At 32.0% G+C, this 23,780-nt stretch overlaps 5 protein-coding genes, 1 non-coding gene and 1 pseudogene across 8 annotated transcripts; 4 read left to right on the top strand and 3 right to left on the bottom strand.

The window, feature by feature from the left end:
* Window positions 1–1,454: 1,454 nt before the first annotated feature.
* LOC125608012 (F-box/FBD/LRR-repeat protein At5g56420-like) lies at window positions 1,455–3,099 on the bottom strand. Its single transcript, XM_048777698.1, has 2 exons — window positions 2,080–3,099; window positions 1,455–1,982 (listed from the first exon to the last, which is right to left on the bottom strand). The coding sequence occupies exons 1-2, from the start codon at window positions 2,920–2,922 to the stop codon at window positions 1,575–1,577; spliced, it is 1,251 nt and encodes a 416-aa protein (XP_048633655.1). The 5' UTR covers window positions 2,923–3,099; the 3' UTR covers window positions 1,455–1,574.
* On the top strand, window positions 3,091–4,648 carry LOC111211475 (40S ribosomal protein SA-like). Of its 2 annotated transcripts, none has more exons than XM_048777699.1 (5): window positions 3,091–3,343; window positions 3,511–3,773; window positions 3,847–4,044; window positions 4,131–4,344; window positions 4,418–4,648. In XM_048777699.1, exons 1-5 carry the CDS (start codon window positions 3,214–3,216, stop codon window positions 4,489–4,491), a joined length of 879 nt encoding a protein of 292 aa, XP_048633656.1. In that variant the 5' UTR covers window positions 3,091–3,213; the 3' UTR covers window positions 4,492–4,648. The 2 variants fall into 2 exon arrangements, with proteins under 2 accessions (XP_048633656.1, XP_022568294.2); XM_022712573.2 differs by having other exon boundaries at window positions 4,427–4,648.
* Window positions 4,649–4,876: 228 nt separating this feature from the next.
* LOC125608011 lies at window positions 4,877–9,842 on the bottom strand (annotated as a pseudogene).
* Window positions 9,736–9,808, top strand: TRNAR-ACG. Its single transcript has one exon. It is a non-coding gene; the product is annotated as a tRNA-Arg (tRNA).
* A 19-nt stretch (window positions 9,843–9,861) lies between the features above and the next one.
* On the top strand, window positions 9,862–11,020 carry LOC125608013 (AIG2-like protein D). 2 transcript variants are annotated; one of them, XM_048777700.1, is made up of 5 exons: window positions 9,862–10,065; window positions 10,135–10,207; window positions 10,280–10,372; window positions 10,476–10,559; window positions 10,636–11,020. In XM_048777700.1, exons 1-5 carry the CDS (start codon window positions 9,935–9,937, stop codon window positions 10,723–10,725), a joined length of 471 nt encoding a protein of 156 aa, XP_048633657.1. In that variant the 5' UTR covers window positions 9,862–9,934; the 3' UTR covers window positions 10,726–11,020. The 2 variants fall into 2 exon arrangements, with proteins under 2 accessions (XP_048633657.1, XP_048633658.1); XM_048777701.1 differs by having other exon boundaries at window positions 9,908–10,065; window positions 10,141–10,207.
* A 5,171-nt stretch (window positions 11,021–16,191) lies between these two features.
* LOC111211465 lies at window positions 16,192–17,018 on the top strand. The gene is made up of 3 exons (XM_022712566.2): window positions 16,192–16,446; window positions 16,522–16,668; window positions 16,753–17,018. The coding sequence occupies exons 1-3, from the start codon at window positions 16,282–16,284 to the stop codon at window positions 16,837–16,839; spliced, it is 399 nt and encodes a 132-aa protein (XP_022568287.2). The 5' UTR covers window positions 16,192–16,281; the 3' UTR covers window positions 16,840–17,018.
* A 931-nt stretch (window positions 17,019–17,949) lies between these two features.
* LOC125608014 (auxin-responsive protein SAUR71) lies at window positions 17,950–20,065 on the bottom strand. Its single transcript, XM_048777702.1, has one exon. The coding sequence runs from the start codon at window positions 19,147–19,149 to the stop codon at window positions 18,619–18,621; it is 531 nt and encodes a 176-aa protein (XP_048633659.1). The 5' UTR covers window positions 19,150–20,065; the 3' UTR covers window positions 17,950–18,618.
* Between the last annotated feature and the right edge of the window lie 3,715 nt (window positions 20,066–23,780).

Here is a 23,780-nt window from a genome sequence, read left to right on the forward strand (position 1 = left end):
CTTTTCATGCTATAAAAAATTAGTTTATAGAACTAGTTACTGCATTTCTTGTTTAATATTTGATATTTTAATTTATTATCAGAAAAATTATTTTTTTTATAATGTAATATAACTATTTTTTATAGGATTTGACATTTTTAAGCAAGGTAAAAATTTTGTTTGACATGATGTTTTGGGTGTACGACGATATTGAACATGTGTGCATAGGGGTGGGCACTTTACCCGATATCCGAAGTGGCACCCGAACCCGATCCGAAAAAACCGAACCGAAATCCGAACCGAAGTAGCAAAATACCCGAACGGGTATTGAATAAGAAGAGATTGGATACCCGAACCCGAACGGATAATACCCGAACCCGAATGGATATCCGAAGATAACCGAACATATGTATAATTAACCTTATGTTTCTAGTTTATATCTCTCATTTTATATAAAATATTTATATTGATACTACACATAATTTAAGTTCATATGATATACATACAATTCCGGAAAAAATGATTTGCTACTCACTTAAAATGCATGTCAAGTTTTTTATTTCAAAAATTAACAAAAAGTTATATCCAAAATTTAAAAAAAAATAACTAAATTAGTGCCTTTTTAGTTTTAAAATGTTATGTCCAAATCTATTAACCATTCAATCTATTAAAAATAAAAAATTAGTTAACTAAAAGTTATATTTTAGAATACAATAAACTTGAGAAATGAAAATTTTAATATTTTTTTTCAAAATCTAAATATCCGAACCCGATCCGAAATAACCGAATCCGAACTAAAAATACCCGAACCCGACCCGAAGTACAGAAATACCCGAACGGGTTCTAGACCTCTATACCGAAATACCCGAAAATCCGAAATACCCGATCCGAACCCGAACGGGTACCCGAACGCCCACCCCTATGTGTGCAAGTGAAACTATATATAATAATGGGGATATGAAATCATAAAGTAAAGGATATATCTCAACCTACTTTGCAAGGCAAATCCCGTGTATTTAATTCCACAATATATTCTGTTCCGACAGTATATTGGTTAGCACGAAATTTAGAAAATAATTTGAACGCTAATTATTCACAATACTTGATATAGAGATTTGCGGGACTTTATTTTTTTATTTACAGAATGTGCTAATTTTTTAATAGATTTTATACATTAAATTTTCATGTATATATAAAGTGATCCGCAAGTCAAGGGGAAAGAATGATTTTGGTAACAAATTATGTGATTTAGTAATCACCTATATTCTAATTGTTTTTGTGTGTTTTGCTTTCTATATTTTATTGTTATAATAAATATTTAATTTTGAATTTATGATACGTATGGAGGGAGTAATCAAGATATTCTTCTTTTGATATTAACAGTTTATTTGGATAGTTGGTTTGGATTTTGAATATATATTGATTTTGTTTTTCTTAGAAATAACACAAACTAAGAATCGATTGGGGTACATAAATAACTAAAATCAACACTTCATTGCACTGTTTGTAATTGTTCAATCTTTCAATTGGTGAGCAAATGAAATAAGAAGCTGGACAGTGACAAACATAGTTAGCTAAAACTAACTTTCTTTTTGTTAACCCATTGTGAGCTCACATGCTCTCGAACCCCTCGTTGCAATTTCCAATTCCTCAAACACCAGACGTTTGTTCACTACGAATGACTCAGGGAAGACAGTTGCGGTCTCTAATCGCCTCGCGTTCTTCAGCACATAAACTGCCACTCGTTTCTCATCGTCTGTTCCATTGTAGTCTACCCACTCGAAGGTTTTGAGATGGAACAACAAACATTCGGGAACACAGCTCGGCCGGTACCAACGAACCTTGACACCTCGCTCAAAATTCCAGTTGTCCAGTACAACAAGCTTGAGAGTTTGAAGTACAGGGGAATGTCGGAGCACGTGCATGAGCAAACTCGACCAGCTTTCATCGCATCCGCGGAACTCCAAATGCACAAGCTGAAAGTAAATGCTACCAACAGGATCCTGAGCCACCAGCAACAAATCAAAAAGTCAGACGCTGCTTGCAAGTGTTGTTAGAATCACATAATAAAAAAAAAAAAAAAAAAAAAAGGCAAATTACAAGTCCTTTTAAGGCTAAGGTTAGAGAAAGACGTTTGGCGAATGTAAGAGATCCCAAAACATTCCCTCGGGTTGCCAAAGTATTAAGACTCGCCTCCACAAGCTCCGACATTTCACCCATCACATTAACTTCGCCCCACTCATCTACAACATCCAAAAAGTTCAAAGAATGGGAATGTATCACCAACAAACTGTAACCAGGCTCGGGATCGCCCGATGTGTTCCAAACAGTCAAACTCCGAAGGGAAGGCACGTCGATGGTGAAAGTCTCCACATTGTCATAGCTACAGCTGTGAACAACCAGGTTTTCAAGAACAGGGGAACCGGATATAAGCCTGACGAAAGATTCCTCGTTAGCATACTTAACAGCTCGAAGGCGCAACGTCCTAAGCGACTGTAAGCTAACCCGAAAAGGAACATCCAAGAAAACAACCTTATGGAGTTCCAAGGTCTCGAGTGTTTCGCATCTAAACAGACTACTCGGCAACCTTATAAAGCGGTGTTCATCTGTATAGCTTATCTTCAGATCACGCACGAAACGGTCGACTGCGATTCTAACCCATAGATAAATCTCCGAATCGCTGCATCCATAAGCTTTGGTGAGGTGGAAAGTTTCTATAACTGGCGACTTGTGTAACAGCAAGGTCCCTGAGACGGCATGTGACGGCAACGCTATGCAATCAATCATATCCACAGTATGGATCCATTGATCTTCGAATGTGAGTCTTCGCACCATTGTCCAAAGCGACGACCATCGTTTTGACAAAACGCTCGTGGACACGGCGAGTTTGGTCGGAGTAGATGAGAGTATCTTGATGAGCAAATCATCACTCAAAGTGTCCATATAATCTCAACCAAAAAGAAGCAGAGAGTCTACACTCACCACTTCCTCATTTTAGATCAACCCTAAATCGTAAACTGAATTTTTTTGCTGTGACAAAAAGTAAAAAAAAGTTAACCGCGATGTTTTATATTAATTTACAGGGGCAAAACAGACATTGAACAAATTAGGGTTTCTGGTCGTCGAGATATCAGCGTAGCGTTGAAGTTTTATAGACTCTTATTCCTCAGACCTAGACGCCGCTCGTGATCTAAAAAGTTGCTTCCCGGAGAAGAGAAGAAGAGAGTAACAAAAATGGCGACTAACGTACAGCTCTCCCAGAAGGAATCTGACATCAAAATGATGTGTGCCGCTGAGGTTCACCTCGGTACCAAAAACTGCAATTACCAGATGGAGCGTTACGTCTTCAAGCGTCGCAACGATGGTACTCCTTCCCTCACTTTTTGTAATGATGAGAGTGCTAGTTTTAAGTCTTGTAACATCTAATTTAGACTTGTAGTTACTGTGTGTCTTATAGTTGTTACTGTTGCACTGCTTACGATACTGTCTGATATTTTATTTCTAATGTAAGAAATGTTTCGTTGTTGTCAGGTATATATATCTTCAACCTTGGGAAAACATGGGAGAAGTTGCAGATGGCTGCTCGAGTCATCGTTGCTATTGAGAACCCACAAGACATTATTGTTCAATCTGCTAGACCTTATGGACAAAGAGCTGTGTTGAAGTTTGCTCAGTACACTGGTGCTAATGCCATTGCTGGAAGACACACTCCTGGTACTTTCACCAATCAGATGCAGACTTCCTTCAGTGAGCCTAGGTTGCTCATTCTTACAGACCCTAGGACTGACCATCAGGTAGTAAAGCAATGAGTTCATTTAAGTTACGTCACTGATGGGTTAGTGTCTTACGATGTTAATGTCTTTGCAGCCAATCAAGGAAGGTGCTTTGGGAAACATTCCAATCATTGCTTTCTGTGACACAGACTCTCCTATGAGGTTTGTCGACATTGGGATCCCTGCTAACAACAAGGGAAAGCACAGCATTGGTTGTCTTTTCTGGCTTCTTGCTCGCATGGTCCTTCAGATGCGTGGAACCATCCGTCCTGCACAGAAGTGGGATGTCATGGTACGAGGACTAATATCATTCTTATGTCTTATTATTGTCTTGGTTATTTGAGGTTGTTCACATTTGGTACGTTCTGTGTTGTATAGGTGGACCTGTTCTTTTACAGGGAACCTGAGGAGGCTAAGCAACCTGAAGACGAAGAGGCTGCACCTCAGGCAGATTTTGGACTCCCTGCACCTGAATATGGAGCTGCCGGTGGAGAATGGACCACTGCTCAGATTCCTGATGCTTCATGGACAGGAGATGCTCAGCAGCCAATCAGTGCTGCTCCTGCTGCTGCTTCTTGGAATGATGACAGTGGTAAGTTTTGCCAAGATCTACTAAGCTTTAGCTTTATCGGAATCTAATGTCAATGTTAAATCGTTCATTTCAGCTGCTCCAGCTGCAGATGGATGGGACACAGCTGTGCCACCCACATCAGCAGTTCCAGCTGCTGGTTGGGAGTAATTTTGTTGGTCCTGTTTGAGATTCAAGAGTTTTAGCTTCTTGTTTTCTTCTCAATTGTTTCTCTTTAAGACCCTTTAGATATTAGTTTTGCGGCTTTACTTTGTTTTTAATTGAATTTCTACTAAATTATCTTTTCTCATCTGTTATTTTTTACCAAGAATCTCTCTACCTCATGTGTTTTTGATCATAAAACTTAGAAATTGCGTAATCAATTGTCTGTGGTATGGTGATAACTTTTAATATATGGTTAAGTTAGAATACAAGAATGATCTGTACAATTTTGAAACACTTTATCTACAAGTGAAAGACACTCTACTTGCATCTCCTTATACTACGAGCATGCAAGTTCCTGAGTTTCTCATTTTCACATAAACATATTTAAAAAGAGTTTCATCTAACATTAATTAAAAACTGTAACCTCCAAGTTTGATCTGAGATGCTATATAATAGTCCTGTAAGGTTGCCACTTCTTGTGTGTAGAGGCTCGGAGATGGTCCGGGGCTATTGAGAGACTAGCTGAGATTCATCAGCGAGTGTTCTTAATCTGTTGAGCTCCGGCAATATAACTTTAGCAAGATCAGGTCTGTCTTTCCTCCTTAACTCTGCGCATTGCAGTGCTAACTTAGCAAACTCTGCTGTGTCCTCAACTGGCCAGTCAGTAACAGCAGGATCGAGTAAATCCGACAAAGTCCCTTTCTCGAGTGCTCTCTCGACATAATGAGTTAAACCCATTGGTGGTTTTGCTGTTATCAACTGCAGAAACATAATGCCGAGCGAGTAGATATCAGACTTCACACCCAACATTCCTGTCTGCTGATACTCCGGGTCGATGTAACAGAACGTGCCAGCGGTTGAAGTCATGCGGTACTGTGTCACCGTGTCTGCAACCGTCGGTGGGACTAATCTTGCTAAACCAACGTCAGAGATTTTGCTGACGAAGTTACGGTCTAGCAAGATGTTCCCCGGTTTGAGATCACGGTGCACCAAAGGCTCTGGTTTAGCCTGGTGTAAGAACAGGAGTCCAGTGCCGATCTCTGCAGCGATCCTGAACCTCATCTGCCACGAGAGAGGAGGGCTGTTGCCTAGTCTGAAAAGGCGATCTTCTAAGCTCCCGTTGGCCATGAACTCGTAGACTAAACATCCACATTCAGGACAAGCTCCAAGAAGGAGAACCATGTTAGGATGCCTTATGGAGCTCAATACCTCAACCTGTGTTTCGTATTTATCAAACAAAAAGACAAACTCCAAGTTAAGATAAATAGAGGAAGTAAGAGATTTAGCCATGTGAATTTGGTTATTCGGTTCTAGAGGTTTATGATTTATTTGGATATTTAGAAAATATAGTTAGGTTATTTTGGTTTACAATTCGATTCATGTAACAAAATTGAAAACCGGCAAAATTTCCGGAGTAACTTTGGATTGGGTTAAATAGTTAGAAATTTCAAGCTCTTGAATTAAATATCAGTTTTTTGGGTTTTTATATAAAATTTTGGATAATTCGTATAATTTTAATTATTTTGTATAAAAAGTATTCTAGTGACTTGCTTTTTTGAATATTTTGGTTTATAAATAATAGTTTTAACTTATTTGATCATTTTAAAACTGAATATATATAATATTTACTATTTAGTATATAATGGCTTATTGTTCGATTTCGGTTTGGCTTTGTTTTTTTGGTTCTAGAGATACGGATTCGCTCAGGTAACTGATACCAAACTCGAACCAGACCTCATTTTCGGTTCCTATAAATGTGTAGGCCTAAGGAGATTAGTGAAGAACTGTTTCACCTCTTGTTGAAACTGAGATCTTCCTTGAGCTGCATCAGCACGAAGAACTTTAACAGCAACTGGTGTGTGATCAAGATAACATTTGTAGACAGGTCCATAGCCACCTTCTCCAATCTTGTACTTCTCAGCAAAAAACTCCGTTGCACTTTCAATCTCTTCAATGGAGTACTTCCTATACCTTACATCATTGTTTGCTAAAGCGGTAAGTGCCTTTGTTTTCTCCTCAGACTCCTTGAGAGCTTTCATCTCCGCGTTGACTCTCTTCTTAGACTCTAGTTCAGCAATCCTCTGAGCTGCTTCGGCTGCCTCCATAGCTGCTTTTGACCTCGCTTTCTCTTTCTCTGCAATGGCCAATGCTGCTTCCTCTGCAAGTCTTGCCTCTTCTAGTTTCCTCTCTTCTTCTAACTTCCAACGTTGAAGCTCGGTGGCCTGTGATTATACCAACACGTTAAGGAACAAAACTGAAACACCTGTGAACTGAAACACTCGTGTCTGGTAGAAACCACGGTACCTTCTGTTTTGCTGTAAGTGCTTCTTTGCAAGCTGTGCTGTACATTTCCATTGTCTGCTTCAGCTCCAGTTTAAGCCTCCTCATCTCATTCTCTACATCATCCTGCTTATGGTGATTGATTGTCACAATCTCAACAACTAAATAGATCAAACAAATGATATTTAAGGTATGATCTTACCATTGCTGACGCGGATGAAAACCTTTCATTCTCAAAGGAACCAGATGAGAGATCAGTAGGTGAGTTTACATCCACTGATCTCCTTCCATAGTTGGAGGAGGACTCAAAGTTAGAACCATAGTCCATATCAGAGAAATTAGACAGCCTAGGAGGAGTTCGGTTTGGATCATTCATGTCATTTATATTAGGGAACATACGGTCAATGCTTGGTCTACCAGAACTGACAAAGGATATGTCTGATTCTGGAACAGATAGGTCCCCATATGATCTTCCATAGCCTCTTCTAGTAAAAGGAGATCTGTTTTCATCCAATGGAGTTTCAGTTTCATGGCGGTGAGTTATCAAGATGAATGTATAAATGAAAACACAAGAGATAAAAGGAACTCTTCTAGATTTTCCACCAAAACCACAGAAAATTGGATTTTTTTATGTCAAAACCGTAAAATTACAGCAAAATTATTTTTTCTTTCAAAACTGAAATCTTGCTAAATCGAGTTTTTCTGCCAAAACCGTAAAATTAAGTTTTGGTCAAAACCGACAAAATCGAATTTTCCCACCGAAACAAAGAAATCTGCTGAAACCACAAAATCGAGTTTTTTCACAAAAACTGTAAAATCATGTTTTTCCTCCCAAACCGAAAAATTACTGCCATGTACCTGAATGAGTCAGATTGGTCCTCCACGGACCTGCGATCCTCCACAGACCTGCGATCCTCCACGGACCTGCGATCCTCCATGGACCGGCGTTGTGACTCAAAAGACTGTCTATCAGCTGCAAGAAAGGAAGATAAAGTTTTAAGGTGAAATCATCAACAAGAGAAAGAAGCAGAAAAGAAGATGAGCTAACCTCGCATGTTATTGGAAGTAGATGGCACAGGTTGAGGTGGCCTTAAGCTTGGCGGTTGAATAGGACTGCGTAGAGGAGCATTGGTTGGTGCAGAACGAGAAGCTGATCTCATTGTTGAAATCTTTCCTTTGGATATTACATAAACCGTGCAGAAATCAGGCGCGGTTTTGGTTATGGCAACAGGAATATCTGTTGGTTTGTTGAACCGGAGGAAGCCACCTTTGTTGGAGGAACCAACCACCAAAACCTCAATGGCCGCTTGGTTTGCGTATTCGACTAACGCTTTGGCTACATCGTACTCCTCAATCAACACATCTTGGCATTGTATCTAGACAATTCTTCATTAGCTTACAAGAAGAAAAGACTACACACAGAAGAAAAGAATCTATGAAACAAGAAACTCACATCTTTGCGGGTGCAGAAGCAGCGGAAAGGAAGGAATATGTCCTTGGAAGCGCCTTCTGGATCTCTGCATACTAATGAAGGCTCTTGAGTCAGCTCTGAAACAAAAACATAAACCATCAGAAACAGAGGAATACATAATAAGAAGAAGAGAAAGGGTTAATGTGTTTACTTGAGGAGGAAGCATGAAGAGAAGAGTTGTTGTTTAAAGGAGAAGGTCGAAGCTTGACATGGACGAGGATAACAGATTGGCCTCGCTGCAACAAATGATCAACGGCCCATTTAAGAGCGTGTTGGCTACTTTTCTCTTTGTCTATAGCAACAGCCACAACTCCAGTCGATCCTCCTTCCTTGATTCCCACGCTATTGTTCTTCGCTAGCCACATCTTTTTGTACCTCTCTTGCGTTCATTCAAGATTATCAAGATTCAGGGACGTTGTTGTTGTCTGAAGATGGAATTTTTGTGTGTTTTTATTGTTGTTTGTTGTCTTAAATTTTTGGGTTTGTCTTTTCGTCTCTGAAACCTGCCGAGTTATTTTTCATTATTGTTTAAGTTTGTAGGAAAGCAAAATGAGAGGATGAAGAGGAAGAGAGTTTCTATTTAAGTCTTTCATTCCTCTCTCTCTTTCTATGGACGCTTCCCCTTCTTCTCCGCTTCTCTTTCCTACCATTTTACAAAAAAAAAAAGAACGATAACTTGTTTAGGAAGCTTCTTTTTGTAGTTATCTAATCATTTTATTTTGGTCGAGGGTTAGGAAAGATTGAAAAAAACTAATCAAGCAAGACCATGTATGGTTGAATCAAAGCTGGCTAAACCTACACATGATACGTTGAATCAAAGCGGGTTACACCTACACATTATGTTTCGAACTTTTATAGTGATTTGATCCTACCCTGAGATTCTATGGAGTCTCCAAGAGAAGGTAGCTATGTGATGTGACCCACCTTTCGTAGGTGGCTAAAATTACTAAGAAAGTTGTAAAGTGATTGGGGTACCAATAGAAGAGGCATGAAGCCGGACTATAAAACACTGGCTTGAGTTGCAGCTGAAAGATTGCATTTAGGGATTCGTCTCGTTTCACTCGGAATATTTATTAGGTATAGGGCCGTTCATACTCTGATGGTTGTTGGAGTTTGACATCAGAGATACTAAAGATTCATCGACCTCTTCTTGTTTTGTAGGTCCCGATGCAGTGATGCTATTACTGCTACTGGACCCGTAACCTCTAGTTAAATGTACGACCTTAGACATAGATAGAGAATATGAGAGGATTTTTTAATGTTGAATGTGTGGATTTAAACGTTGGTGCGTGCAGCATCTATTTATAACTGTAACATGCTGACACATAGAAATGTATTCTATAATTTCAAAATCTACAAGATTAAATAATCGTTTGAATGGCAGCTATAAATAAAATTAAAAATTTATTGTTTTGTTTCTAAAAGTATGTGTTTGTAATTGGTCTACGAAACCAGAGAAGGAATTCAATACAAATATGTTTACTAATAACAACACAAATGACTCTGTGGCCCAATGGATAAGGCGCTGGTCTACGAAACCAGAGATTCTGGGTTCGATCCCCAGCAGAGTCGTTTTTTTTCGTTTTATCCGATATCTTTACCCATATAATATAATTACCCGGCCCAACTAGTATCGTCAGCCCATCTCTTAAGAAAACCAAACGACAAACACTATTCACTGATGATTATGTGCTGATTATGTCAGCGATGAGTGGTGGTCCATTGGCAATGCACAGTGTGTTCGTCTACGGCAGCCTCATGGCGGACGACGTCGTTCGTCTGCTCCTAAACCGTGTCCCTCCAACATCCCCCGGGATCCTCCCTGATTTGTACGATCCCTTTTTTTCTCTCTCTCTGTGATTGTCGAAATCGAATCGAAACTGATGGCGAATTCGCAGCCATAGATTCAGCATCAAAGGACGTGTTTACCCCGCGATTCTACCAGCCCAAGCCGATAAAGTCTCTGGCAAGGTTCGAATCCAAGATCGAATCATGCCTAGCGATTTCAATTTTAGAGATTTTGTAATAATTTTAAAATTGCAGGTACTGTTTGGGATCACAGATGATGAACTTTACATTTTAGATGAGTTTGAAGATATCGAGTACGAAAGAGACAACGTTAATGTTTTTCTGACAGTGAGTTGTTTCAAGTTTCATATTATTTTATATATATAAATATATCTGATTTAATACAAAGATGCAGAGACGTTTATGTTTGTTTCTTTCTTTGATCGAACAGGATAGCTCAGAGAAACTTGAAACAAAGGCATACATCTGGGCCAACAAAGATGATCCTGATCTGTACGGTACATGGGACTTCGAGGTGAGCTTACTTGTTCATACATGTATAACTCTTTCTATGTATCGTGACTTGCTGCTGTATATATTTCTTTAAAAAGGAATGGAAGCAGGTTCACATGGAAGGTTTCTTGAAGATGACTACAGAATTTGCACAAGAGATGAAGTTCCCAGAATCATCTGAGACATGAATTGAGTCAGTACATGAGATTGGATATTGTTTTATCTCGTGGAAAACGCTAGAATTGGGTTGATATATTATTGGAAGGGTTAAGATTCTTCTTCATGAATACACATACATATAAGTAGCACTTGTGTTTAGGAATAAGACTCTTCTGTATTGTGTTGTATAGTCAATACAGACATATGTGTTAAGAGTTTCGATTGTTTGTTTCTGTTATGGTCAATCTAGCTATGCTTGAAGTTGAGACGAATGATTTACAATTTGTTAATTTGCAACAATAGTGGTTAATGCATTTGGGAATATATGTGTGTGTTAAAAGGGCTAACAAATGAAGAACAAAACCAAACCAAACCAAACCAAACCAACATTTGGTTAGCTATCTGATTCCCGCAAAGCAATCTCTACTAATAAAAGGAACCTTTTGAGGCTCCATAGAACGTCCACATCAGCGAAAAAAAATTCTCCTAAAAGATGACACGTGGCATAAAATATAGTTTTACATTGTAAACATACATCATTAAAAAATAAAAAAAACTACATTAAACATATGTAAGATTACTATTTTTCACTTAAAAAAAAAGATGGCTTATCTCCATAATGTAACACTACCGTTTTATAAAAAAAAACAAAAAATATTATATATAATTTCGAAAATAATAATTATATGTAAAACATACAATATAAAAATGGAAATACTACAATAAACATAAATATGTTTGACTATTTGTCCAAGTTCTTCTATTAAACATTGCCGTTTTACATTAAAAATAGAAAAATATGTAAAAATTTAAACATCTATCTTAAAATATAAAATATAGACATTAACTAAATATAAAGTATAAAAAAGAGAAATACTCAATATATATAAAAAAAAAGTAAATATTATAAATATATAAATATACGAATTATATATACAATAATAAGTAAATGCACAATTTTTTAAAAATGAAAAGAGTATATTAAATATTAAACATCTCTCTTAAAATGTAAAATATAGATATTAAGTAAATAGAAAATATAAGAAAAAGAAATAAACAACTTAAAAACAATGAAAAAAGTATATTAAGATTTAAACATCTATCTTAAAATGTAAAATATAGATATTACGCAAATAGAAAGTATAAGAAAAGGAAATACACAATTTAAAAAAATGGAAAAAGTACATTAGTATTTAAACATCTATCTTAAAATGTAAATCAATCTTAAAATATAAAATTATTAGTAAATAGAAAGTATAAGAAATAAAAATACACAATATAAAGAAAAATAAATAATAAGTAAATATATAATATAATCTCGAAAGATGACACGTGACATTAAACATATGTAAGATTACTATTTTTCACTTAAAAAAAAAGACGGCTTATCTCCATAATGTAACATTACCGTTTTATAAAAAAAACAAAAAACATTATATATAATTTCGAAAATAATAAATATATGTAAAACATACAACATAAAAATGGAAATACTACAATAAACATAAATATGTTTGACTATTTGTCCAAGTTCTTCTATTAAACATTGTCGTTTTACATTAAAAATAGAAAAATACGTAAAGATTTAAACATTTATCTTAAAATATAAAATATAGACATTAACTAAATATAAAGTATAAAAAGATAAATACTCAATATATAAAAAAAAATAAGTAAATATTATAAATATACGAATTATATATACAATAATAAGTAAATGCACAATTTTTTAAAAATGGAAAGAGTATACTAAATATTAAATATTTATTTTAAAATGTAAAATATAGATATTAAGTAAATAGAAAATATAAGAAAAAGAAATACACAACTTAAAAACAATGAAAAAAGTATATTAAGATTTAAACATCTATCTTAAAATGTAAAATATAGATATTACGCAAATAGAAAGTATAAGAAAAAGAAATACACAATTTAAAAAAATGGAAAAAGTACATTAGTATTTAAACATCTATCTTAAAATGTAAATCAATCTTAAAATATAAAATTATTAGTAAATAGAAAGTATAAGAAATAAAAATACACAATATAAAGAAAAATAAATAATAAGTAAATATATAATATAATCTCGAAAGATGACACGTGGCATAAAATATAGTTTTACATTTTAATATTACTTATTTTTGAAAATTATAAAAAATATGTAAACATACAGCATAAAAAAATGGAAAAACTACATTAAACATATGTAAGATTACTATTTTTCACTTAAAAAAAGACGGCTTATCTCCATCATGTAACATTACCGTTTTATAAAAACAACAAAAAACATTATATATAATTTTAAAAATAATAAATATATGTAAAACATACAACATAAAAATGGAAATACTACATTAAACTTATGTAAGATTACCATTTTACATTTTTATTTTAAGAAAAAATATGTAAACATACAACATAAAAAATGAAAAAAATACATTAAACATATGTAAGATTACCATTTTTCACTAAAAAAAAAGACGGCTTATCTCCATAATGTAACATTACTATTTTGTAAAAAAGAAAATTATATATAATTTCGAAAATAATAAATAATATGTAAACATACACCATAAAAAATGGAAATACTACATTAAACATATGTAAAATTATCATTTTACATTTAAAAATAAAAATAGTATGTAAACATACAACATTAAAAAAATGGAAAAACTACATTAAACATATGTAAGATTACCATTGTTCACTAAAAAAACGGGTTATCTTCATAATGTAACATTACCATTTTATTAAAAAAAAAAAAAAAACATAAATATAACTATTTGACTATTTATCCAAGTTCTTCTATTAAACATTGCCGTTTTACATTAAAAATGGAAAAATACGTAAAGATTTAAACATCTATCTTAAAATATAAAATATAGACATTAACTAAATATAAATTATAAGAAAGAGAAATACTCAATATATACAAAAATAAATAATAAGTAAATATTATAAATATATAAATATACGAATTATATATACAATAATAAGTAAATGCACAATTTTTAAAAAATGGAAAGAGTACATTAAATATTAAACATCTATCTTAAAATGTAAAATATAGATATTAAGTAAATAGAAAGTATAAGAAAAGGAAATACACAATTTAAAAAAATGGAAAAAATACATTAGTATTTAAACATCTATCTTAAAATGTAAATCAATCTTAAAATATAAAATTATTAGTAAATAGAAATTATAGGAAATAGAAATACACAATATAAAGAAAAATAAATAATAAGTAAATATATAATATAAGTGAATACCAAATTTAAAAAATGAGAAATTACATTAAGATTTAAAAATATATATTAAAATTTAAAATATAGATATTACGTAAATAGAAAGTATAACAAATGGAAATATACAATTTAAAAAAATGGAAAACGTACATTAAGATTTAAACATCTATCTTAAAATGTAAAATAGAGATATTAAGTAAATTAAAAGTACAAGAAATGGAAATACATATACATGAAAATAAATAATATGTAAATAATGTAAATATATAATATATGAATTATATATGTAATAATAAGTAAATACACAATTTTTTTTAAAAATGGAAAAAGTTCATCAAGCATTAAACATCTATCTTAAAATGTAAAATATATAATATAAGTAAATACACAATTTAAAAATGGAAAAAGTACATTAATATTTAAATATCTATTTAAAAATATAAAATATAGATATTACGTAATTAAAAATATAAGAAATGGAAATAAACATTTTAAAAAATGGAAAAAAGTACATTAAGATTTAAGCATCTATCTTAAAATGTACTTCTATTTTAAAATGGTAGTAAATTATATAAAAATGAAAATACCACATTAAACAAAAAAACATGTATAGTTTTACATCAAAAAAGTCCCTATAAAACTCATTATTCCATCCACATCAATCTCACACTATTAAGGAAAATTTCAAAGCACTCGAGCAAAAAAATGGTTTCACTATCAACTCTTGCCGTCCCAAAAACCTTTAATGACCTTGAATGAGATTTTTTTATAACAACAAACTTTTTGTTATGTGGATTCATTGTTGGGAAACCCGCAACTTCCAAAAGCCAAACTTATTCATGGGAATTGAATTGTTTTTCATAGACTCAAAGGTATTCTTACAAATTTAAATTAATCTAATCCATAATTTTATTGTTAATATTCATACTAACTCTTTCATGATCAAACCATTTCAGTTAATAACCATTCAAACATTTATCCTGAAACACTTCCTTCCTCGCCGAATCAAGTATTGATTCATATTGGTTTAGTATTGTTTTTGGTTTACTAACCGGTTTAGGATGGTCCTATTGTAAATATAATTTAAGTTGGTTTAGCATATATTATGTTTAAAATAACTTAAATTAAATAATAATAATATTATGCTTAAATATAATTTTAGAGACTTTTCAAATATAGTTTACAGAACATTATATTTATAGGTGATGAATTTAATTTATTAAATTCGTTTATTACTTAAAACTAAGTTTTAAAAAAAACGTACTGAGTTATAAATTTCAATGATGGATTGGTGAGTATAACATGAAGACAAAAATATAAATATCTGATTTTCAAGATAAGAAATTCAGCTTTTATTCAGATACTCAATATATAATATCTTTAATTATTTTTTTAAAAATATACATAATTTATATATTTAGATTAATCTTCCAAACTTAAACTATTATATTATATATGAATAATGTTTTTAAATAAAAATAATTTCTGATTTAAAATAAAAATAAAAACAACAAATGTTTATTTTCAAATAATGGATGTAATTTACATTATAATATCATTTAACAAGTATTAGATACGTTTTGATATATCATTATTTTCTATTTCCAGAAAACAATAAATTGTTAAACATCAATATCATCTAGGTTAAGTATACGAACAACAAAAATTCAAAAATCACAAAAAATATTTACATAACCATTATAATACAATAATTTAATCAAAAATACAATTTAAAAATATTAAAAGGAATAGTTATATACTTAATATTTGAAAATAAAAGATATTTTTGCTAAAATTATACTTACCTGGCCAAGGAGATCGACCATCATTTTACGGATCGATCGAATGTTGAGCATGTGGTCGATCCAAAAATACTCTGCAGTTTAATAAAATCTCTAAAACATTTATTCCAACACTCAAAAGATAGTTTTGTTAAATATGATAACTAGATAGCCAATAAAATTACAAAAAAATATTTAAATAGTAAAAAATATGTTAATTTAACGTGTTAAAATTTAAAAATAAATTTTAATTATGACATGCATTTTAACATTTATATAAATATAAATAATTTAACAACTTCAATTAGAAAAAAAATAAAAATCCCGGGCGTAGCCCGGGTTAATCTCTAGTAACCGATTATAGTTTCTTGGCTTTTTCATTTATATCATTGAAAACAAACCTCTGCCATACACATGTAGAATTGAATTGATTAGTTATATAATGGGCCTTGACTTGATCCATTATCGGCCCATTAATCGTTGCACTCGGAACCTGTGTTGTTGGGAATCAACCAACAGCCACGGAAGCAGGATTGGATAGGGGGAGATAAGCAAAATGGCGACTTGGATAACGTTACACCACCCTCCTTATCTACGCTTCATGCCATCATCTCCTTCGTCGCCTGATTCATACTCCTTACGTCGACATCACCTTCCTCTGTTTAAACCATTTCGATGTGCTCCACTTCAGCAACAAGAACCCCAGCTCGAGCAGTCACAGGTACCAACTTACGAAACTGAAATTTGAAACTGGTATGATTTTGAGAAATGATTTGAGTGAATTGATCACGTGAAGGGAGGCGAAGAAGAGGATGAGGATGTGATAATGTGTGAGGACTGTAACGGGAAAGGATGGTTGCTCTGCGATTTCTGCAAAGGGCAGAAAACTAATGTCAAATCCGAGAACAAGAAAATCTACCGTCGATGTCCCACTTGTAGAGCTGTACGTTGTCATACTTTCATTACAAAACTCTAACTCGGTTTTTGTCTCATGCTTTTGGTGACCAATGAAGCTGTGGGTTAACAGGTGGGATTTGTGTTATGCAAAAGGTGTAAAGTGTTCAAGTGTGTCACGTTTCCTAATCCTGAAGACGGCGACGAGCTTTTGTTCTAAGCTCTCTTTGTCCTTATCTTTAGTGAAAGACCCTTTTGTGTTTCACTTTCAGGTTCCTTTCCTTTTCCCATTTGTTGTTATTAATAATATAACTCCCCAAGCTCAAACCAATTTAGTCATATGTATAAGCACATTTTGTAATTTTAACATTAATCTGATAAGTGATTGAATTGTCTTCAGTAGATATTTATATGCAATTGTTCTTGTTAATCTGCTACTGGATCTTGCTGTATTTTTTATTTAAAATCTGCAACTATTCCATCTTTTGTTATATATATAACTTACTCTTCTTCTTACTTAATCAAGATAGCATTAATCTGATCTTTATGTTTCCCTGTTGATTTTTTTTTTTGGTCTTCAATGTGTAGCTGTAGTTACAATGCCTTTAAAAAACGGGATTCCCTTGTCGGTTATCTTGAAAACTACCAACGGTTTTTATGATTCCAGGGCATATGGTTTGTTCTTGTTAATTTGTTTCTTGATCTTTTTTATAGAATCTTCAACTATTCTTTCTCCAAGTGTCTTATTTCATTATCTTGTCTATCATGTTCAGGAGATCAGCGCACATGTATTACGCTAATATAGTTTTTGATGGTATTACATGATCTCAGATATTATACACATGTCATGTGGCCTTTTCTGAATTATCGGATCTCGAAATCTCCATGTTTATGTTTTGACTTCGACAATCATTAGTTTACATATGATTCCATGAAACGTTTCTTGATACCTGATTGGTTAATGGGATCAGTCCTTTTGATTTGCCGTACTCTTCCGAGATGGAAGGTATATATGCATGTGAACACAATAATAGAGCTACTTAAGAATGTTCATGTGATTTTGTTATTACCTTATTATATTACTAAGTATCCTTTATTATAGCTTTTAGTTTCCGTAAGAGTAGCTTAGGATACCGTACCTTTTTCGTGTTATATAGTTTAACAACCGCATTCCAGTTGGTGATTAACAGTACAGTTCCGTAATAATTATTTTTATTGATTTTTAGTATGATTACACTATTGGTTGATGATTAGTCTATTGCTTTTAATCAATGATTACTTTTGACATAATTGCACTTCCATTCACATGGTTGTTCCGGAAAGAACGCAAACTGCTGAAACATGAACCATTCCCTTTTCTTGTCTCTTCTTATTTCTTAATCAAGATAGCATTTAGGAATCTTGTGAGTTTGATTTATGCGCAGAGTTAACAAAGGACAATAATGCAGATGTTTGATATCCTCCAGATTCATTAGGTTCTATCTGCTAAGATCATATATGAACTTGTATGATACTACAAACTAATAAACATTCAAATTCTTTGGTAACATCATGAAGGTTGTCATGAACTTGCTTGCATGACATGTTTCTACTGATTTGCGTTGCAAATGCAGTCGACTGGGATTACTTATGGTTAAAATCTTTGTGTATAAAAAGCTCAGATGTTTTTGCTTGAGTCACTTTATACAGCATTTGATTAGTTCTTGTGGACGAGATTACTGCTATTTCATCAGGCATAGATGGTTATATCAATGGCCTGGTGGGTACTTCTGAGAAAGTACACCAAAAATTGAAAAGAGAGTGGAGAAACCAGGAATAGAGGTTCTCATTTCAGTTACAATGATCCGTTTGTACATTGAAATAAGCAGAATTGAAAAACCTCTCAGAAGTTATAAGCACACAAATCCAAAATCCCTAGAGAAAAAGTGGGAAGATGGAAATAAGCAGAATGGCTCAAAGTCAACAAGAGAGGACAGAAGCAAAGCATTAATGAAGGAAACTATCTGCACATTGGGCTGTGAGGTTGGTGTGAAGGAGTCGGAGGGCAACCAGATGGATGCCCATATCTCGTCTTGTCATCTGCTGCTTTATTGAATTTACAATCCTGTTTAGCTGTTGTTGTTGTCACCAGGTACCCTTCGTTCTTGTCCTCCATTATCTTCAACATGCTCTCGAAAACAGCAACTTCACAAGGAATCCTCAAGACACCGGCTTGTTGGAACCCAAACTCTTCTTCTGCTTCGTGCAGAAGAACATGGAAAGCTTGGTGGCTAAGGTATTCGGTTGGTATTGTGTACCTCTTCTTCTCTAAGCCGACCGAGACAGCTAGATACCCTTTAGGCACAGCTGTTGCATCTGTAAATGATAGTGTCCTCTTCAGAAACTTGATGCCCTTGCTTCCTCCGCCATTGCTATTGTTGTCTTCCTTGCTGTCGGCCGTTTTTGATGCATGTGCTTGTTTCCGCCATTTCTTTAGGATCTGTTGAAGCTTAACGATCTCTCTGATCTTGTTGGACTTCTTAGCTTCCATGGCGGAGACAGAAGGCAGAAGAAAACACAAAATGGGTTATGTGGCTCTGTTTTGTCTTATGTGATGGTTTGGTGTTTGTTTCTCTTTCTACGTGTGTATAAGGGGATATATAGAAGTGGGCGACCTTCGACTTCTGATTTGGTTTATTGCAGAATTAAAAGGCTGATTATCTTTCTGTACTGTTAAGTTAAACTATTGATCTAATCACATTCTTGAGGGTTATCATTATTTATCTAAACCAACTTATGTTGAAAAAAAGGTTTGAACTTAACGATGGTGCCTTATATACTGATACTAGGAGGTTTCTTTTGCGCATATTACGAAGTTTTTTTTGCCATGCACAATGGTAATAATTTTCTAAAAATTATTATTATTTTAAAACGTAATAATTTAATCTATATTTAATCTTTTTTTTTAAATCGTTTTATCAGTATAAAAATTATAATAATTATTTGTAAGTTATTTTCTATTTGGGTTGACATTTTTTTATTTATGTTTGAAGATTTAGATAAATTTTACTATAAATTAATTTTAGTTTTTGAAAAAACATTCAAGTAAAAAAATTAATTTACCAATAACTCTATGAATCGACAAACACTTTCTAAACGAACATATTTTATGGTGATTATATACGAATAGACTAATAATTTAAAATTTTGATTAGTTGTTTTTAAATCAATTTAAAATACAATTCAAAATTTTTTAGTTTTCTTTCACAAAAGTATAAATATCTATAAAAATATTTTTAAATTCTAAATTGATGTGAAATTTTATATATATTTATGATTATATTATAGTTTAGTTTTTTTTACTAATGGTAATATATAAGTTATTATAATATTTTAAGAATCTGATCAAAAATATAAACTTCATAAATGAAATTTGACATGTCATAATAAGAAAGAAGCAAAATTCAGTGACGGATAGTTTAGTCTGTAGTGTTAGGGTGCAACCATTTTTCGTTGTCTACATGGATGCAGATAACTTGGTTTGGTTTACAAAGTATGTATGGTCTGTATAAGTTGATGACAAAAAAAAAAAAAAGCAATGTTATATTTTCACTAAACTATATAATCTTGTTTTCTAAATGTGGTGGTGACAAATAATTGATTTTTTAAAATTGACTTCACAAATATTGTTTAGATAATATTATATTTTATCGGTTTTTATTGTAGGTTTTATTAAGAAAATTTGATAGTTTATGTATAGCAGTCATGAGTCATGTTGGAGTGTTTTGTTTTTATTTAGTTTTCTGTTAGGTTCTAGGTTGCTTTGGAAAGAAATAAGCAATTATAGAAATGGATATTTGGAATGAATGATCGTGTCTTTTTTAGCTGTATATTTTTTATTTTAAAACACCATATATTTTTAGAAATATTATACAACTTTCAAAATATCATAGATTTTTAAATAGAGAGAATATATATTGTCGAGAATCAAGCATCGTGTAAATATTAAAATGTCAGTGAACAGATGAAGTTTAATCACTACATTTCTTTTGATTAAATTGGTTTATTGTTTTTTTTTTTTGAAAAAAAAATTGGTTTATTGTTTGAGCATTAAAAAGTTTTACGACAGTGTTTTTGAATTTAAAGTTCTGACGGTGGTGATGTATGCATGTGCCGGTGGTTAATTAGTGGGGAAGCACTTATGACTTAACATGCATGACGCTATATTAAAGGTAATGTAATATTCTCTAATTAATAAGTATTGATATTTCGACTCCATAAGATTAAATGTAATTAGGAAACAAAAACAAAAAAAATCGTATGTCCTGTACAAGAGCCGTGACTCGGTAAGGAAAATTGAAACATTCGCCTACGGCATCAGATTTTTACAAAAATTTAAGGGCATCATCTCTTACTAATCTTATATAAATCCAGGGCATAAAATAATTAAAAGATTATATTTATGCTGAACACTTGAGTTTCTTAAATAACAAAATGAAGACAGTTGTTAACTATTAAAAAAAATAGAATGGTTAAAGTGGTTTCTGATATACTTTTAGTGCCAAAACAAATAAAATTTTACATTTGTTTGAATATTTTATCTATAAAAATTAATTATAAAATATAGTTATTTTTTTAATTGGTCAAATTACAATAAATATTTTTTGTAATTAATGTTTTGTTTGTTAATTTAGTTTACATGTTTCTACTCTATAGTTAATACTTATATATAAGTATTATTATTTTTAGTGCAGAAGTTTTTATAAAATAATTTTTCAATCTGCAGCTATAAGCGTTCGCACGGCTGTCACAATACGGTAATGGTTCGTGTTGGGAATATACACGTTATTGTGGTTACGTTGCATGTGATTGTGTGTATAGTATAATACGTATAAAAAGTTTCTTAAGATCATTCTTGAAAGTTTATTTGGTCGAATGATAAATACTACTATTTATTATTTTCTTAACATTTAGCAAGTCAGCTTAATAAAGGAGAAGATCACACTGAACTTTCTAATATCCTTGTTGATTTATACTCCCTCCATTTTTATTATGTGACAGTTTTAAAGTTATGCACAATTTTTTTTTTAAAAACATTTAGTTTTTACATTTTCTATACAAAAACACTATTAATTGTCAACTTAATCACAATTCAACCAATAATATAATAATCTGCATAATATTAAAGTTCATATAACACAAAAACTTATAAAACGTCAAGTATTAAGAAACGGAGATAGAAAATATATTTTTATTTTATTTTTGTTTAACTTAGGAATATCCCAAGTGTAGATCTAGACTAATCTCAAACAGAAAGTGCTCTCTCTCTATGTATTCAAATAAAACATAAATATGTTCTGCGTAATCACACATATGTAATTAATTTGAGAAGTAAATTTTAAACATGGGGTTTAAGTTCCCAAAAGTCCATCTTACCACTATACCACACCCGCATAGTTAAAAGATATCTATTTATATTTAATCTTTTTTTAAAAGATCTGTTAGGTTATTTTTTTTTTGTTTGTTAGTTTTATTTCTGCAACAAGCCAATGTATTAGCAGATTCAATAGTAAAGAGAGTTTTTAGATAAAAAAAAAACTCTTTTGACGTTAGATACATAACTTGAAAGAATTTTGTATAGAGGTTTGATTTGAATAAAATGAAGACGTTGTGTGATATATATTTACTTCACAAATTCTATTAGAAAAAGGGTATTTAACGATAGTTTGAGTAACCACTAACCACACCATTTACAACAACCCAAATGATTGAAACTAATGAATAATCAAGAAATTCATTAGCTAATTAATTTGTTAAAACCAGCTGGCTTTGTATTCCGGATCTTCTTCTATACGTGCCACATTCAGTAACGACCTTCATGATTGGTATATGATTAATAGTGAATCATTATTCAACAATAAAATATGGAAAATGAGAAGATAGTACAATATTTTCTTGTTACTTTAACGGGTTTACAATTATAAAAGTGATGAACATACCAATGGTGTGGAGTGGGTACTACAATTATAAGATGAGACGAGAGTTCTTTAAAAGGTTTATAAGTTGTTGGGTGACTTGGGTAGCATATCGGGTTCGAGAGGTTTTTTTTGTTTTTTTTGGTTCGAGAGATTTGGTTCCATAAAAACATCTTGTTTCCGCAAAATCTCATAATAAAATTTTCATTTCTCCACATGCAACACTACAGAAATATAATATATGGGTAGAAATATAACAAGTGATCACTTGAATACAAAATATATACATTGATATTAAACATTAGAAATATATATATTGTGACCAATGTTTATTTGTTAGTTTGTTATAGAACTAGATTAAGATCCGCATAAATACAAGTTAGAAAGATATTTTTATTTTAAAATTCATAAACCATATAATCCATATAGTTAAAATTGAATTTAAGTTTATGTATAATTATCTAAAATGTAAGAACTATGTTTGCTAAACTATAGTTAAGAAACTTAAAAAATCCTCAAGAAACATTTACTCTAGTAAAAAAAAAAAATTTACTCTAGTTGACTGAGAATTTTCTCTAAACTATAATTAAGAAACTCAAAAAAATCCTCAAGAAACATTTACTGTAATTGATTGAGAATTTTTTTAATAATTATTTTAAAATGTAACAAAGTACATAATGCTAATAACTGGGTCGATTCTATTAATTTTATAAGAATCTTGTGTTAAACGTTTTTGAGCTTCTATTTCATTAGCGTCTTATACATTATATATTTAGTCTCATATCATTTTCATCAAATTCATATCGAGATAATTCTATTATGCTATGATTAATTTTGAGTTAAATAGGTCAAACTACTTTCTGATTGATTCAATCAATTCAGTCAAATTTTTGAGCTGCATGTATTGATTTTAGTTATGTATTGATTTCAGTTCTGATCTAAACGATGTATATTCAAAATCTGATATTATGTTAAGTATCATTAACTTTCAACACGAAATGGATTCACTCAGGGCCGTCTCAATTATTTTTTGGACCTGTTCAAAAATATTAACGATATATTTAAAACATAATGAAATAGCTTTAGAAAGTAATAGTTCTATTTATATACGTTAAACATTTTTTATAAATTATAAACTTTAAATTAGTCAGTACTGTATTTAAATTTTGAAGTTTTAGACTATAATTTATGTATATATTGTTGAAAA

Source organism: Brassica napus, chromosome A4 (assembly GCF_020379485.1).
Source record: "Brassica napus cultivar Da-Ae chromosome A4, Da-Ae, whole genome shotgun sequence".
NCBI lineage: Eukaryota > Viridiplantae > Streptophyta > Magnoliopsida > Brassicales > Brassicaceae > Brassica > Brassica napus.